The sequence below is a fragment of the Conger conger genome, chromosome 11 (genome assembly GCF_963514075.1).
Source record: "Conger conger chromosome 11, fConCon1.1, whole genome shotgun sequence".
Lineage (NCBI taxonomy): Eukaryota > Metazoa > Chordata > Actinopteri > Anguilliformes > Congridae > Conger > Conger conger.
The window spans coordinates 43,901,140-43,915,453 of NC_083770.1; the positions used below are offsets into that span (position 1 = coordinate 43,901,140).

At 41.2% G+C, this 14,314-nt stretch overlaps 1 protein-coding gene across 1 annotated transcript; it reads left to right on the forward strand.

Annotated features, from left to right (window-relative positions):
* Window positions 1-213: 213 nt before the first annotated feature.
* traf1 (TNF receptor-associated factor 1) lies at window positions 214-14,066 on the forward strand. The gene is made up of 10 exons (XM_061261094.1): window positions 214-799; window positions 990-1,074; window positions 3,478-3,576; window positions 4,083-4,244; window positions 5,219-5,281; window positions 5,707-5,775; window positions 5,879-6,310; window positions 10,198-10,375; window positions 10,908-11,056; window positions 11,684-14,066. The coding sequence occupies exons 1-10, from the start codon at window positions 594-596 to the stop codon at window positions 11,900-11,902; spliced, it is 1,662 nt and encodes a 553-aa protein (XP_061117078.1). The 5' UTR covers window positions 214-593; the 3' UTR covers window positions 11,903-14,066.
* Window positions 14,067-14,314: the final 248 nt, after the last annotated feature.

Consider the following 14,314-nt stretch of genomic DNA (forward strand, 5'->3'; position numbering starts at 1 on the left):
AAATTATGTCGAAAACGGGACTTTCCAAACTCATATTCGTTTGGTTATACACGATATGTAAAATGTTTCCATTCTTAAAACAATGTTTAGATAGACTACAATGGGTATCTAAACTATCTTAAATTCTAAAGAATAAAACGAGAACTGTTGAATTAAAAAACTAAAGTAGCCTAAATAGACGATAGTGTAGGCTATATGCTACGTGCAGAGTTGATCACATTCTCCGCTTATTATTTCGCTTTGTTAGCTTTCTATTACCTTAACTTGTATGAGTTTAGCTACTTTAAAAGCTATAAACAATACAGTTACTGAAATTATTTTGTTAAAGTACGCACGTGGATTCTAACATAATTTCCGGGTTGACTAAGGGGAAATCCGCGGTAGTTTTTCAACTGCTACTGATGTCTTAAAAGTCCTTTTGTATGCTGGGTTTAATTGACAACAGCGAATGCAACCTGTTGAACCTTCTTTTAAAGCAGCGCGAAGTAGTTTAACAAGAGTAGAAAGTATTTTTTTTTTCTGCAATTACACTGTCAAGGCTCTTGTTGCTGATTGAAAATAAATTACTTGTAACAACAGCAGTCTAGGCTATAATGGCAACTGGAGCGACGGGGGACCTTGCTGATGTTTCATCCACGCCAGGTGAAAACGAGTACCCATCTGGCTTTCCGCATAGCATCTGCGACGATGTGCCTCAAGACAAGTATTTGTGTAGCAATTGCAACAACGTTCTGAACAAAGCTCATCAAACGATGTGTGGTCATCGCTATTGCCTCGCGTGCGTCAACTGGTTGGTGCGGTAAGGATTTCGGCAGTGTCTCCTGGTTTCACCATTTCATATCACAAACCTAATTTAAAGACCATATTTTATGTTAATAGTAAACTTGCAGAATGTCAGACGAAAACCATACACTGGCCTAAATTTTGTTATTTGTTCTGTGTGTGTGTGTGTGTGTGTACGTGTGTGTGCGCGCGTGTGTGGTGTAAAGGAACAACAAGAACCTTATGTGTAAGAAATGCAGAGAAGAGGACCGAAGCCTAGAAGGCAATATCAGCCTGCTTACTCCAGACAATGTAGGTAACATCTCACTGCAAACACACTGAACACTTGAGAACAGATAATGTAAATTGAGGCTACATTGAAGCAGGGCTGCCTGCTTTAAACTATTTTCAGAGCAGAGTAATATTATGTACCAAGAACCTGTTATCCTTTGGTGTGATTTGAATACTTTTGTAATGTGTTCAGTGGGGTAAGTTGTCAAACCTGTCTATCCTTTTTCCACGTGCTGTCTCTCTTGGGAACTAGTTTGAACCATCATCTTCGCACTTATTTTTGAATCATAATTCTTTCTGGTTAACAACGTCTGCCAAATGCCTTTTGTGCAGTGTATTTTCATTTGATAAATTCTAGCCAGGAAACAATTTCAGAACATTTTAGAAAAAAAGAAACCTGAAATTACATAAATACAAATAAAGGCATGTGTGTATGTCACACTGGTATAAAGAAAATCTGAAATAAACTAAGTTATATTAAATTAATATTAAAATCAAATGACGAGAATTGTGAGACAGACAGACGAAACCGGTGTAAATAGGTGGATATTGAGTTATAGTGAGGGACATTTACAGAGATTCACAGAGAAAGGTAAACCTGTCTTGTCCTGTAATGTGTGTGGGTGTCTGACCCCTTCTCGGAGTGGGTCCGGTGAAGTAAATCCCCAGATGTAATATTGGTACCCTGGGGGAATTCCAATTCTTCCCACACAGATGTGGGCCTGCTGGTTAGACAGCACTTAGAAAGACTGAGAAGTCACTGGGGAAGAAACATACAGTCCCTTCAAAAAGTATTGGAACAGAAAGGTCAATTTATTTGTTTTTGGTGACCTTTAGCTTTTATTTATTTTATCTAGATTTGTTAAACAACTTATAACATATCACCTTTTGTTTCGGACCACCCAATTGAGCAAAATTATTGGAACATGTGAGTAACAGGTGTCTCTTGTTTCCCAGAACAATTAATAGTTCTGAATGTCTACTCTTGGTTTTAGCCTTGGGTTTTGTCGGTGAAGACTGCATTTGTGTTAGAAAAGATAAACCATCATGAAGACCAGAGAGTTGTCTTTGGGAGAAAGCCAGCCATTTTTAAGCTTAGAAAAGAAGGGAAATCTTGCACAATGCACAAGCATTGGGGATACCTTGCAAGTTTTGCTGATGAGACCAAGATTAACCTCTAACAAAAGGCCAAAGTGTGGCGAAAGAAGGGATCTGCGAAAGTTCTGTGAAAGAAGGGATCCCCAAAAAACAAAACAACAACTGAAAGAGGCTGCATTAAAAGCCTGTTAAAGCATCACAAAAGAAAAATGCAACAGTTAGGTGATGTCAATTGGTCACAGGCTTGATGCAGTTATTCCAAGCAAGGGATATGCTATCAAATATTAAGTGTTATTTACTTTCACTTACTTATATACTCTGTTCCAATAATTTTGCTCACCAAAGAATTGGGTGATCTGACACCAAAAGTGCTATGTTCTAAGTAGTTTAACACATCTGGGTGTAAATACCAGGAAATAAAAGCTGAAATTCTGAACTCTTGTCTTATGTTCATCTTTTTATCACAACCCCAAATGTATTGAGTATATTGCAAAAACAAGGGAATTGGCCTTGTTTGTTCTAATACTTTTGGAAGGGACTGTATCAGTATAATCTCAGATATGAATGAGGATAAAAGGCTCGTAAAGCCAGTAAAACTATTACAGTTACACCAATTGCTGTTTCAGTGCTGCATTTGTTCAGTCACCTGCAATTCTGTGAGTAGCCGTTTCCAGTTCTTTTCACACTGGTGTCAATCAACCAATTTATTTAAATTTCTATTGCGCTTTTAACAAAGGGGCTTTGTCACAAAGCAGCTTGACAGCGAAACCTGTCCCCAAGAGTAAGCCTAGGGCAACAGTGGCAAGGAAAACCCCCCTGGCTCACAGGAAGAAACCTTGAGCAGAACCTGACTCAGTAGGGGAATCCATCTGCCACTGGTTGACATCAGTTTGTTGAAAGAATGGTTTTAAATACAAACCGATTAATAAAAGTACATAAATGTCCAAGCCGAATTTAGAAATTCCAAGCAGAGATGAGGTAGAGGGATGGCAGGAACTGTCAGGCAATGGGACAGGCTTGGTGCTACAGCTGAATCAGCAGTGGCAGGAGGGAGGTGCACAGCCGATCTTGGGCTGGACCTCCGGCCCTGGAGGGGGTGCTCAGGTGAAAGTTGAGCTGGAGCTCCGGGCAGGTGCCCAGAGCGGGGAGAAGAGGAAAGTAACATTGTTAGGGGGCTCAAATGGTAAATGGTGTGCATGTAATTAATGTCCTTCTCTTAACATTTCATGAATATTCTAGAATGAACCATCAAAGAACACTTTGCAATGTTACGCACAGCAGGCTAAATGTCTTCAGGAGATAGATGATGTGCTCCTACCTTTGCAGGTGTTTAATGATGCTGCCATCAACAAGGAGATCCTGGAGCTGAAGGTACACTGTCCCAACCAGGGTTGTACCTGGAAAGGAGTACTAAAGGACTACGAGGTACTGACACGTCCTCAGTACTGTGAAAAAGACCCCGTTTCACTGTTCAAATATTTCAGTTTAGTAAACTTCATAAAATGAGTATACAAATTAATTTCTGAATTATACAGCAAATAATGTGCTGCAGTCGTGTTCAGATCAGATGAGGTGTGCAGAATTTTATTAATTTTCTGTGACAGCAATTCTTTGTTGTGGGGGGCAATTGTACTTTACTACTATACTTGTACTATTTTGGGGGATATGTGCTTTACTCAAGTGTTTTTAAGTTTGTATACTTGTACTTTCACTCAATTTATATTTCAGGGAAAAATATCATACTTTTTACTCTTTCCATTTTTTTAATTTACACCTTGAAAGCACCTGTTACAAATTTCACAGGTCCGACTGCAAACGTTTTTTTTTTGTCTGGTAAAGATATAAATCAACGACACCGTGGCCACCGAGCATGCTGCTGACTGCCGGGGAAACGGTGCATCATCTTTCTTGTTATTTTCCACCCCTGTTAGGAACACCAGAGTGGGTGTGAGCACGCTCTGATCCCCTGCAACATCGGCTGCGGTCACATGGTGGAGAGGAAGAAGCTGGCCTCTCACCTGAAGAAGGACTGCTCCAACAACCTGTCCCCCTGTCCAGCCTGCTCCCAGATACTGAGCCCTACAGAGCTACAGGTCAGATTACACCACAAAATCTAATCTAATCCACAAACTAGAGTTCGTACATTATCATTAAGGGTCTACCTATGTTTGTCAGCTACTCGCCGAGTCATTTGACACAGTGACCTATAACTTGCTAGTCATCATAGCTAGCTAGCAATATCTAGCTAGCTGACAGTATTGGCGAAGGTGAAAATTCATCAAACATTTATCTGTCTTTATTAGTTGCTAATTCACTTGGTAGCAGGGAGGACCTGGTTAATGAGCCCATATTTATTCCGTTGGAAAGTAATTGGGCAGATTTGTTATTAAATCGCCAAAATCAGAATGGGGAAGAAATGTGATTTAAGTGTGGAATGATGCCAGATCGTTTGCGTTTGAGTAGATGGTTTCATTATCTCAGAAACTGCAAGTTTTGTGGGATTTTCACACAGAACAGTCTCTACTGTTCACAGAGAATGGTGTGAAAAGCAAAAAAACACCCAGAGAGCAGCAGTGCTGTGGGTGAAAATGCCTTGTTAATGAGAGAGGCCAGAATGGTTCAAGCTGACAGGAGGGCGGCAGTAACCGAAATAACTACACCATACAACAGTGGTATGCAGAAGGGAATCTCTGAACACACAACATCTTGAACCTTGAAGTAGATGGGCTACAGCAGCAGAGACAAATTAATCTAATATGTCTAATAAATACCAAATAGACACTCGTATAGTGTAAAGGCTCATCCCATAAGGACCTGCAATCCATGACCGTGTTGATGTGTGCATATTTCATTTCTTGTAAAGTAAAACTTGTAGTCAAAATGAAGGTTATTATTAGTTACCAATTCACAAAAAGCTACAACTATTTTGTTTTACAGGGGTGGGATGCCAGCTGATGATGTTTCTCTTTATCACCTTAATTCGTCCATATCAGTAATGATGTTATGGGAATTGTCATGATGATGTCTGTGAACCTTCTGACCTGGTGTTTCATTGATTCTTTTACAGAAGCACGTATGTTCAAGTCCGTCCAAGGAAATGGGTCCCACCACCACTCAGGAAGCAGAGGAGGTATAGTAAAAGCCTCCCCTAAACTTCAGTTCAGTCTCTCTCTAGCTAGCCAGGGTAAATTAAGAAAGCAAGACTTTAACCTTATAAACCTCAGTTTATCTGAAATAAGTAACTTATGTTAAGTAAATTTATGTTAGTCACACGCTGTAGCTAGTTACTCATATTTGTTATGCACAGTTACTATTTAAATGAACTATCCAGATGATCATCACTAATAGCTTGATTATAGTTATTTGTGATGATTAATTAGTGAAATGATTTTCTACTTTTTGAATTAAGCATGAGTTAGACAGCCAACTTGCTGCTTCCTGTAGCTGGGTAGCCAGTCAATGGAAGAGATTGATTGCATTTGATTGCATTGTACAGGTATCATACAATTAGGGAAGGATACATACTCTTGACCAGAATCCTACTTATCTCCACAGAATCAACAGCCTTCAACATCCACGCAAAGAGAGCAGTGCTGTTTTTCTGACGTTGGGTGTAGGTTCAAGGTAATCTCCTTCGTCTGAAGTTCTGGCTTCTCAGTAGATGATCTAAAGCAGTGCATTGCATCAACATTCATCTGCCCCCCCCCCCCCCTCCCCCCAATGACAGGGATCCAAAGAGGTTGTCCAACATCACGAGGTGTCTGCTCACCTGGGCCACCTCCAGCTTCTGCTCCAGGCCATCAGCACCCTGCGGGCCGCCCAGCTGACAGGAAAGGGCTACACCCCAGATGCCCAGCTGAGACGGGCCCTGGCTGAGCTCCACCAGCAAGGGGGAGGAATAGAGGCAGATGGCGGACTGGAGGCAGGCCAGGAGGGTGTGGGAGACCCTGAGGAGTTTGCAAAGGCCCACAGCCTACAGGATGATCAGGTGGCCTTACTGTTAGGACAGCGGCTTGAGGAACTACAGCAGAGGGTCCAGGTGTACGAAAACATTGTCACCGTCCTGAACCGTGAGGTGGAGAAGACCCAGCTGACTGTAGCTGCACTCAAGCAGCAGAACCAGAACAACCAGGACACAATTCACCACCTGGAGCTAAAGGTATTCATCTAATGAGTGGAGAGACAGAGAACCATGCAGCCCCTAGAAAAAAATGATCACTTCGCACTTAGTGAGACAGCAGGAACAATGTTTTTAATAACAAATGGTTGGCATTTATATAGCACCTTTATCCAAAGTGCTGTACAATTGATGCTTCGCATTCACCCATTCATACCAGCACTGATACACCATCAGCTCGTCAGGAGCATTTGGGGGTTAGGTGTCTTGCTCAGGGACACTTTAACACACCCTGGGTGGGATTGAACTGGCAACCCTCCGACTGCCAGACGACTGCTTTTACCGTCTGAGGCAATGTCGCAAACTGACAGGTCAGGCTGGCAATGGTCAAACAACAGCAGACTCATATGGCATAGATAACACAGTTTGTAGTCGTGGTCACAAGCAATGGATCAATCACAGGCCAAACGGGTATTACAAGGTAAATCCAAATCTTGGTCATGGTCACAAGCGAAAGTCCAAACAGAAATGCAAAGAGATCCAAAACAGAACAGAAGGGTAATCCAAATAACAGAGGTTGGGGTACACGAAAAAGGTTGATACACAGGGTAGCCAGGCAGCGAACTGCTGGAGAGAATGGTTTGAACAGGAAACACAAAACAGGAAACATGAAAACCACACACGGGGAACAGAAACGCTAAACAGGTGAATGCAGGGCATGACAACAGGTACTTTTTCAGCACCTGGAGAGACAGGTTCAAATCTTACTCTAAAGAGCACAAACATATTTAATTATTTTCGGGGTTTTTTTTCTTCAAGCCGTATTGCCTCATTCTGATAACCGTGATTCCGAGGCACCCGAGGTGCTTTTTGTGCGGCGATCTACTGACCCTGCCAAGTCCCTCCCCCAGGAGCAGCGAGCCAATTATGCTGCTCCACATGAGCCAGCCAAACTTGGCTTTTGGCAGGACCGAGAATCAAACCCCGGTCCCGGTGTGCAACTGCAGCGAACTGCAACCGCAAGTCTGCTGCATCTTAGCGTGTTGCGCCACCGCGGCCCCCCTGAGAAGTCAAAGATCAAAAAATAAAAGTGTTTGGGCTGTAAATTGTAGGGAACAACCAAGGTCTCAGAATAAATTTACTCTCCCACATTTTCAAGCAATGGCCTCTCAGGTGCCTTTCTGCTGAACTTCAGCAGTTAACAACTGTACACATTCAATAGTTTAAATGAGCTGTACATCAAAGATTCATTGTTGAAGAGATTCAGTCTTCTGCTTTGATTAATTCCTTCCTTTATTACAGCCTTTGCTTTCCGCAACAACAAAAGCAACAACAACATCCATGTACTGTACCATACTACTCCTGGCATTCCCCATAACATGAAATCATTACTTTCTGGTGAGCATTAGTTGTGCTGGAAAATCTAGATGGGCCCTTTTCTCTCCACGTGTTTAATCGCAACATGTTTCATTGCATATCCTCCAAACAGATAATTCCAAATGAACTGCCCCTACTTCTGTCATTAATAATTTCAGCTTTGTCCATTAACTCTTATCATCAATCTGTCTTCAGTATCATGTTCTGTCTGATTTATGGTCCAAAGAAGGCTTGTTTTTAGTCATTGCGCTCTTATTAATTCAAAAATCTTTCTGCAACTGCAGATGTTCAGTTTTCTTGTGATACGAATATTCTGCACCTTTATCTGCGCACTCATCTATTTCCTGAGTTGCGTCCCTTTCTATAACACTTGGTGTCACCGTTACATTGCTTTTTCAGCTCTTTTCATGCCTAAGTGCACCGTTTGCATGAAGGGACATGTGTGGTACAAGCTGAATGTTTCATACATGAAGTTAACATAGCCTGTAGCCTTGTCATCATCCCCAGAAACCGTGTTTTATTCCACTTGGGCTGCTTGAAATACCTTCGCATCAGTACTGTTAACCCCAATGTCAACCCCTTTTCGTGCAGCAACTTGTCACATTCCTTTTTGATGGTTTTTTGATGGTTGATGAGCTGATCTTGCAGCACGGCTCACACACTCCAAATACCACACAAATTAGCCAGTACACAGCCGAATCAGTGCATTCCATATGTGCCCATGTTCTGTGTTTAAATGCATCTACTTTTCTGATATTTAAAGAGTGCATTAAGGGCTGCCACAGTCTGTACATATGTGCCTGTCTCCCTTGAGTGCTCCTCGACACTGTACCAATGTCTCTCTTCTTCCCTTGTCCAATACTCCTTCCCCTCTAAAATCGCAATCAGAACATATTCAGAATCCAGAATAGGCACAAACATATTTTATGAGGCACAAACATTTTTTTCTTCCTTTAACCCCCAAGTCGCACTGGCCCAAATTCAGGCCGGAGTGGGTTTATTTGCATTCATATTTCAAACGAAATATGAAAGTGCTAAAACTCACAGTTCTATCTGTATAAATTATTTTATGATGCCTTTCCTTAGTTTGTAACATGTGGGGTGGCAAAGCAAGCATGGGGGGACCTCACCTTCTCTGCATTTTGGAAATCCAGACGACATGAATTAGGGTAACTCCGATTATAATTTTTGTCCGTGTTATGTCTGTGTTACGTAACACTGTTGTATACTTGTACAAAAGTACACGGGAATGCTATTATCTAAGCATTCCATAGACTCTGGAACATGATCAGGCCAGCTACGAGGTTCTCTGACTAGTACCAGTAAAGCAGTCTCCTCTCCGTGTACAAGCATCTACAGTAAAGATTCTGCTCTGCGTACAACCGGCTCAGAATATGGTATTACAGTGACCACTGAGTAGCATTTAGCAAATTCAATTTTGTGTATAGCTCTAGCATAAAACACACACCTGCATAAATAACCTGTACACACACTCAGACCTTGATGAAGCAGCAAAAACTGTTCCAATAACTGTGATGAGAAAAAATATATTTTGAGATATATAAGTCTAAATCAAAGACTCTGCCTTTGGATGCCTTGGAATATGTTTGAGGACAGGGAAAATGCATTTGACTCCACACTAGAGGGCATTTTAGGTGGTGTGACCACATTTTATGTGAGCATGTAAATACACTCTCTAAATATTTTTTTATTATTCAGTATGCTTATAAATAATGTGCAGGCCTGCTTCTGAATAATAAATGGCATGGAAAAGTGTGGGATGTTTGACTTGCTGATGGGGGTTGGGTATTTGACAAAAAAAACATTTTTGTAAATCTTTACAATCCTGTGCACCTGTAACTGTCAGAGAGGAGATGAAGGAGAGAGTGATTGAGAGGGTGAGGAGAGGGATGGTGACAGGTATTTCTTCTGAGCATTTCAAAAAACTTATTCCAGTATAATGTAGTATACAATATATTTTACACCTCATAAAACCAATATATTATTCGGTTACCAAATGGCCTTTTTGGAAAGAAACTTGGCTTCGAAAAATTACTGCAGAATGCTCATTTTTGGTGACACAGAACTCTTGCACCCAGTATCTGCAAGGGTTGATTGACCTGCTTCTGATACATCCTTTAAACCAGTGGTTCTTAACCTTATTGGAGGTACTGAACCCTGCAAGCTTCATCAGTGCATTCACCGAACCCTTCGTAATTGGAAAAAATAAAATATGATTTCTTCAAAACATAGGTATATATTTTATTAGTGCACAATGGCCATACTGTGTGTGTCTTGACCCCTGCCGAACCCCTGAGACTGTCTCAACGAACCCCTGGGGTTCGATCGAACCCAGGTTAAGAACCACTGCTTTAAACAGAAACGCTCTGACATCACTTCACAATCACAACTCCAAAACATTAAAAAAGGGGCATTACTGCTCTCTGCAGCATTTGTGTTAAAGCGATTAATTAAAGGAATGTAATGTTAAACGGGTGAAATCCAAGATCAGTATTTGGTTAAACTACCTCTGCCGTCTGGTTCCTTTGCAGGTCTCGGAGCACCAACAGAAACTGGCCGTGAAGGAGACGACCATTAGCTCCCTGTGCCAGCGAATCGCTGCACAGGAGGATGTGTCCTACAACGGTACCTTCCTCTGGAGAGTGTGTGACCTCACCAGGAAGATGACTGAGGCAGCCTCCGGCCTCAGGAACAACCTGTACTCTCCCGGTACGGCGCTGACCTCCTGTTCCATTGGCCAAAATGTCTGACTTTCATTTGTCTGCATCCAGGGCACTTGATATGTGTAAAAATTCGACAAGCTAACTATGGCAAATTTGCTTGTTGCTACCGATAGCGAACTGGTATTGTTTTATAATTAGATATGCAGTCTTCACTTGGATAATCAATAGTATACAGAGTTTCATTGATCGCTTGTCTGGAGTGCAATTTGGGCAGTTACCCGCAAACAATCAGAATAGGCCCCCACGCCATTGGCTGTGGCAATTAGAACCAATTTTCAACCAATGAGCTTGCATTATTGTACAGCTGTGCAATGTTTTGATACAGAGTGACGGCCCGTCAACTGTATATTTTAAAACCTGAATTTAAGGACTATAAACACAGGCCGAGGGTGAGTCAACATGTCAGTGAGCCTTTTTCAACGACAGGAAGGGATTTACAATGGTCTTGTAACAATGTTTTAATGTTTAAATCTTACCTATTGTACCTTTAAGTAACGGTGACAAACTGTGTTCCTCAGCGTTCTACACTGCGCGGAACGGGTTCAAGGTGTGCTTGAGGCTGTACCTGACGGGGGACGGGGCTGGGCGGGGCACGCACATCTCCCTGTTTTTCGTGGTCATGAAGGGGGAGTATGACGCCCTTCTGTCATGGCCATTTAAGAGCAAGGTGGGTTGGAATTCCTCATAGATGTATGGAGCAAGCCAGGCTCAGTGTAGCTGCGTCAGCTCTTTCAGTTTACACCTTCCTTGTATTCAGTGGTGTCTCGTGACCTCAAAATTGGGTGGGGTGACAAAACGTTTCTTTAAACTATTCATTGACCTCAACCTCTTTTCATTCATTTCTCATGATTAACAAGCGTGCCAATGATAGGACTAATCAATTGGCAAATAGCACACAGCTTATTCCTATGAAATCATAAATTCAATTTATCTGTTAAAAATCTGTTTTAATCACTAAATAGCCTACCCTACACTTATCAAATACACCACTCTCTCTGTTATCTACTGTGTCAGCTTTCTGAATAACCAGTTAAATTAGGAAAATTTTAAAAAAGACCAAGCTTGACCTCTCAAGTAAGTGAGATTAGAAAACCCCAGTGGGAAGAAAATAAATCTTCCAAACAGTGGTGAAAAAAATCTCCCAACTCTTAGGAGGAACCCAGCTGAAGAGCCCAGCCTCCACTGGGTGGCACGTTGTGAATATGCAGTTTATGCTGAGATAAAAGGAGGTATAACCTAGGAGATATCTGTGTAGTATTAAACACCTTTATCATTTGTATTAAAAAAAATTTAGGTCACCTTCTTCCTCATGGACCAGAACCATAAGGAGCACGTGGTGGATGCCTTCAGGCCAGACCTCTCCTCTTCATCCTTCCATCGGCCCACCTCTGACATGAATGTGGCCAGTGGCCGCCCCCTCTTCTTCCCCCTAGCCAAACTGCACTCCCCCCGACACGCCTACGTGAAGGACGACACGCTGTTTATTAAGTGCATTGTGGACACCGCTGGCTGAGCCTCCACTGATGTGACGGCATTCAAGCCACCCTTTGTGTGAACTACCGAGCAATGCTGATTTAGGGTTAGGATTATGATTATTATCATTAACAGGGTTTATGGTATGGTAACTTTCAGAGGTAACAAACAGCCCTTAACAGGTGTATGTGGACACATTTATGTTCAGATCTATTACATTTTATTTATATTTTAATTAAGTTTATTATGTAAACTCAGAACTAAGCTATGCATAATTTATGCTCCTCGGGTCATTATATTGAATCAGCTGAATGTTTTCTTCATGTTATGAACTTAACAATCGTGCCTTAATATTTTCAAACAGCTTTGAAACTGTTGAAACTTTTTTGAACATCGTTTTTGTGTCTGTATGTATGAATATTTTCCAGGAAAAAAATATTTTCCCCCCAAACTTCTAAATGGTACAAAGTTAAACATGACATATTTCTTCAAATTTTAAAGCAAGTTTGCTTAGAACTTTGTACAGTTTAAAAATAATAAAAAGGGAAAAAGACCCTGTGCAAAAGCTTGGGAACCCTGTGAGTTAGTACTTTGTAACTCCTCCTTGGACAAGTACAACAGCTTGTAAACACTTCTTCTTTCTTTTTCATACTGAAGACGCTTAAATTTTGTGTTGAGGTCGTTCAGTGGTCTTTGCTGTTTAAAGTATGTTGTATTGTCCTGTGAACAGCTGGACCTGTGTTTGCTACTCTTTTTTTGCAGCTCTTTTGCAGTGATGTGTGGGTTCCTCTGAGCATTTCTCACCAGGTCTTGGGCCATTCTATCCAAAATCTTTTGTGGTCTTCCAGACAGTGGAAATAGGGAGTTTTTATAGCCTTCTCCTATGGAAATGAATGAACCATCTTCATTCTGACATCCTTGGATGACAACTGTTTAGCCCATGGTTGGACAGAACAGCCATTGCAGTTGGATATTTAAGAAGGCCCTGGAATTATACTCACCTGATTCATTGAAGCCCTAATGAGTAAATGGGTCTGGGCCTTGGAAATCAGGTTTTTAAAAAGTAACAAAGAATAATCCGAAAGGGTTCCCAAACTTTTGCACAGGGCTGTTCTCATTTTTTCTCATTTATAAACGGTAAAAAATGAAAATAAATAGCAATCTTGCTTTAAGATGTTCAGAAATGTCTCATGTTCAACACTACCATTAAAAGTTCAGGTTTACATTACATTAATGGCATTTGGCAGATGCTCTTATCCAGAGCGACGTACAGTTGAATAGACTAAGCAGGAGACAATCCTCCCCTGGAGCAATGCAGGGTTAAGGGCCTTGCTCAAGGGCCCAACGGCTGTGCGGATCTTAATGTGGCTACACCGGGATTAGAACCACCAAACTTGTGTGTCCCAGTCCTTACCGGGATTAACCACTACGCTACAGGCCGCCTGGTTTGATCACATTCAGATTCATTGTAACAGACATTTAAACCAGGGGTGCCCAAATGTTTGCACCCCACTGTAAATACATACATACATATAATACATACTGTACTCCTTCCCCATTATTGGCATAGCATATTTAGCATATTTACTATTAATTGCTCCCTACTCCCTAGCAAGACCCCTCCGGTCTGGTCACCTTGTGGTTCCCTCACTATGAGCACCTGGCGGTCGAGCTGCACGTTCATGCCTGTTTTCCATTCTGGTTCCTCAGTGGTGGAATGACTTGCCTACCACTGTGAGGACACAGACTAAAAACACACATTTTCAAACTATACCTTAGTCCTCCCTCCTTATCTCCCCCTTTCAATATCCCTCTTATCTAACCCTAACCCTTTTTGTTTAGAACAGCTGTTCATGCGTTTTTCACTAGTTATGGATTTGGTGCTTTCAACCTGTGGAAGAACCTATGTACTTGTAAATTGCTTTAGATTAAAAGCGTCTGCCAAATGTCTAAAATGTAAATGTAAATTAACTACTTCTGGTGTCTTGTGACAAATGTAGGAACTTTTCTAATTTACCAGAGTAAAATGTCATGTAACTGATAGGAAATCCAAAGAGCTCAAATGCTAAATATCATAATAAACCCATGAAATTAGCATTTTGGTATGGTTTTTACCATATTCTGCAATATGGTTACATTTAAAAAAATAATTGTATTCCTTTGCATGTGTGTTCTGTGTGTATAATAAATATATTTTGATTATATTGCTTGATATTTCTTGTCTACATTTGAAGTATATCTACAGTCACTTCTTGTTTAGTAAGTGTATAGCCTAATTGTAAATGTATTTTACAGTCGGCTAACTATAAAAACAATTGTGCTTCGAACTGAACTAACTACTCGAACTGAAGTATGGCCAGCACCAATTTCCAATTTCCATTAAAACCCATTTCTCTCAAACGAATGGCACTCTGCAATCAATCAATACATTTTCTGCATTGTTTCCGATGAT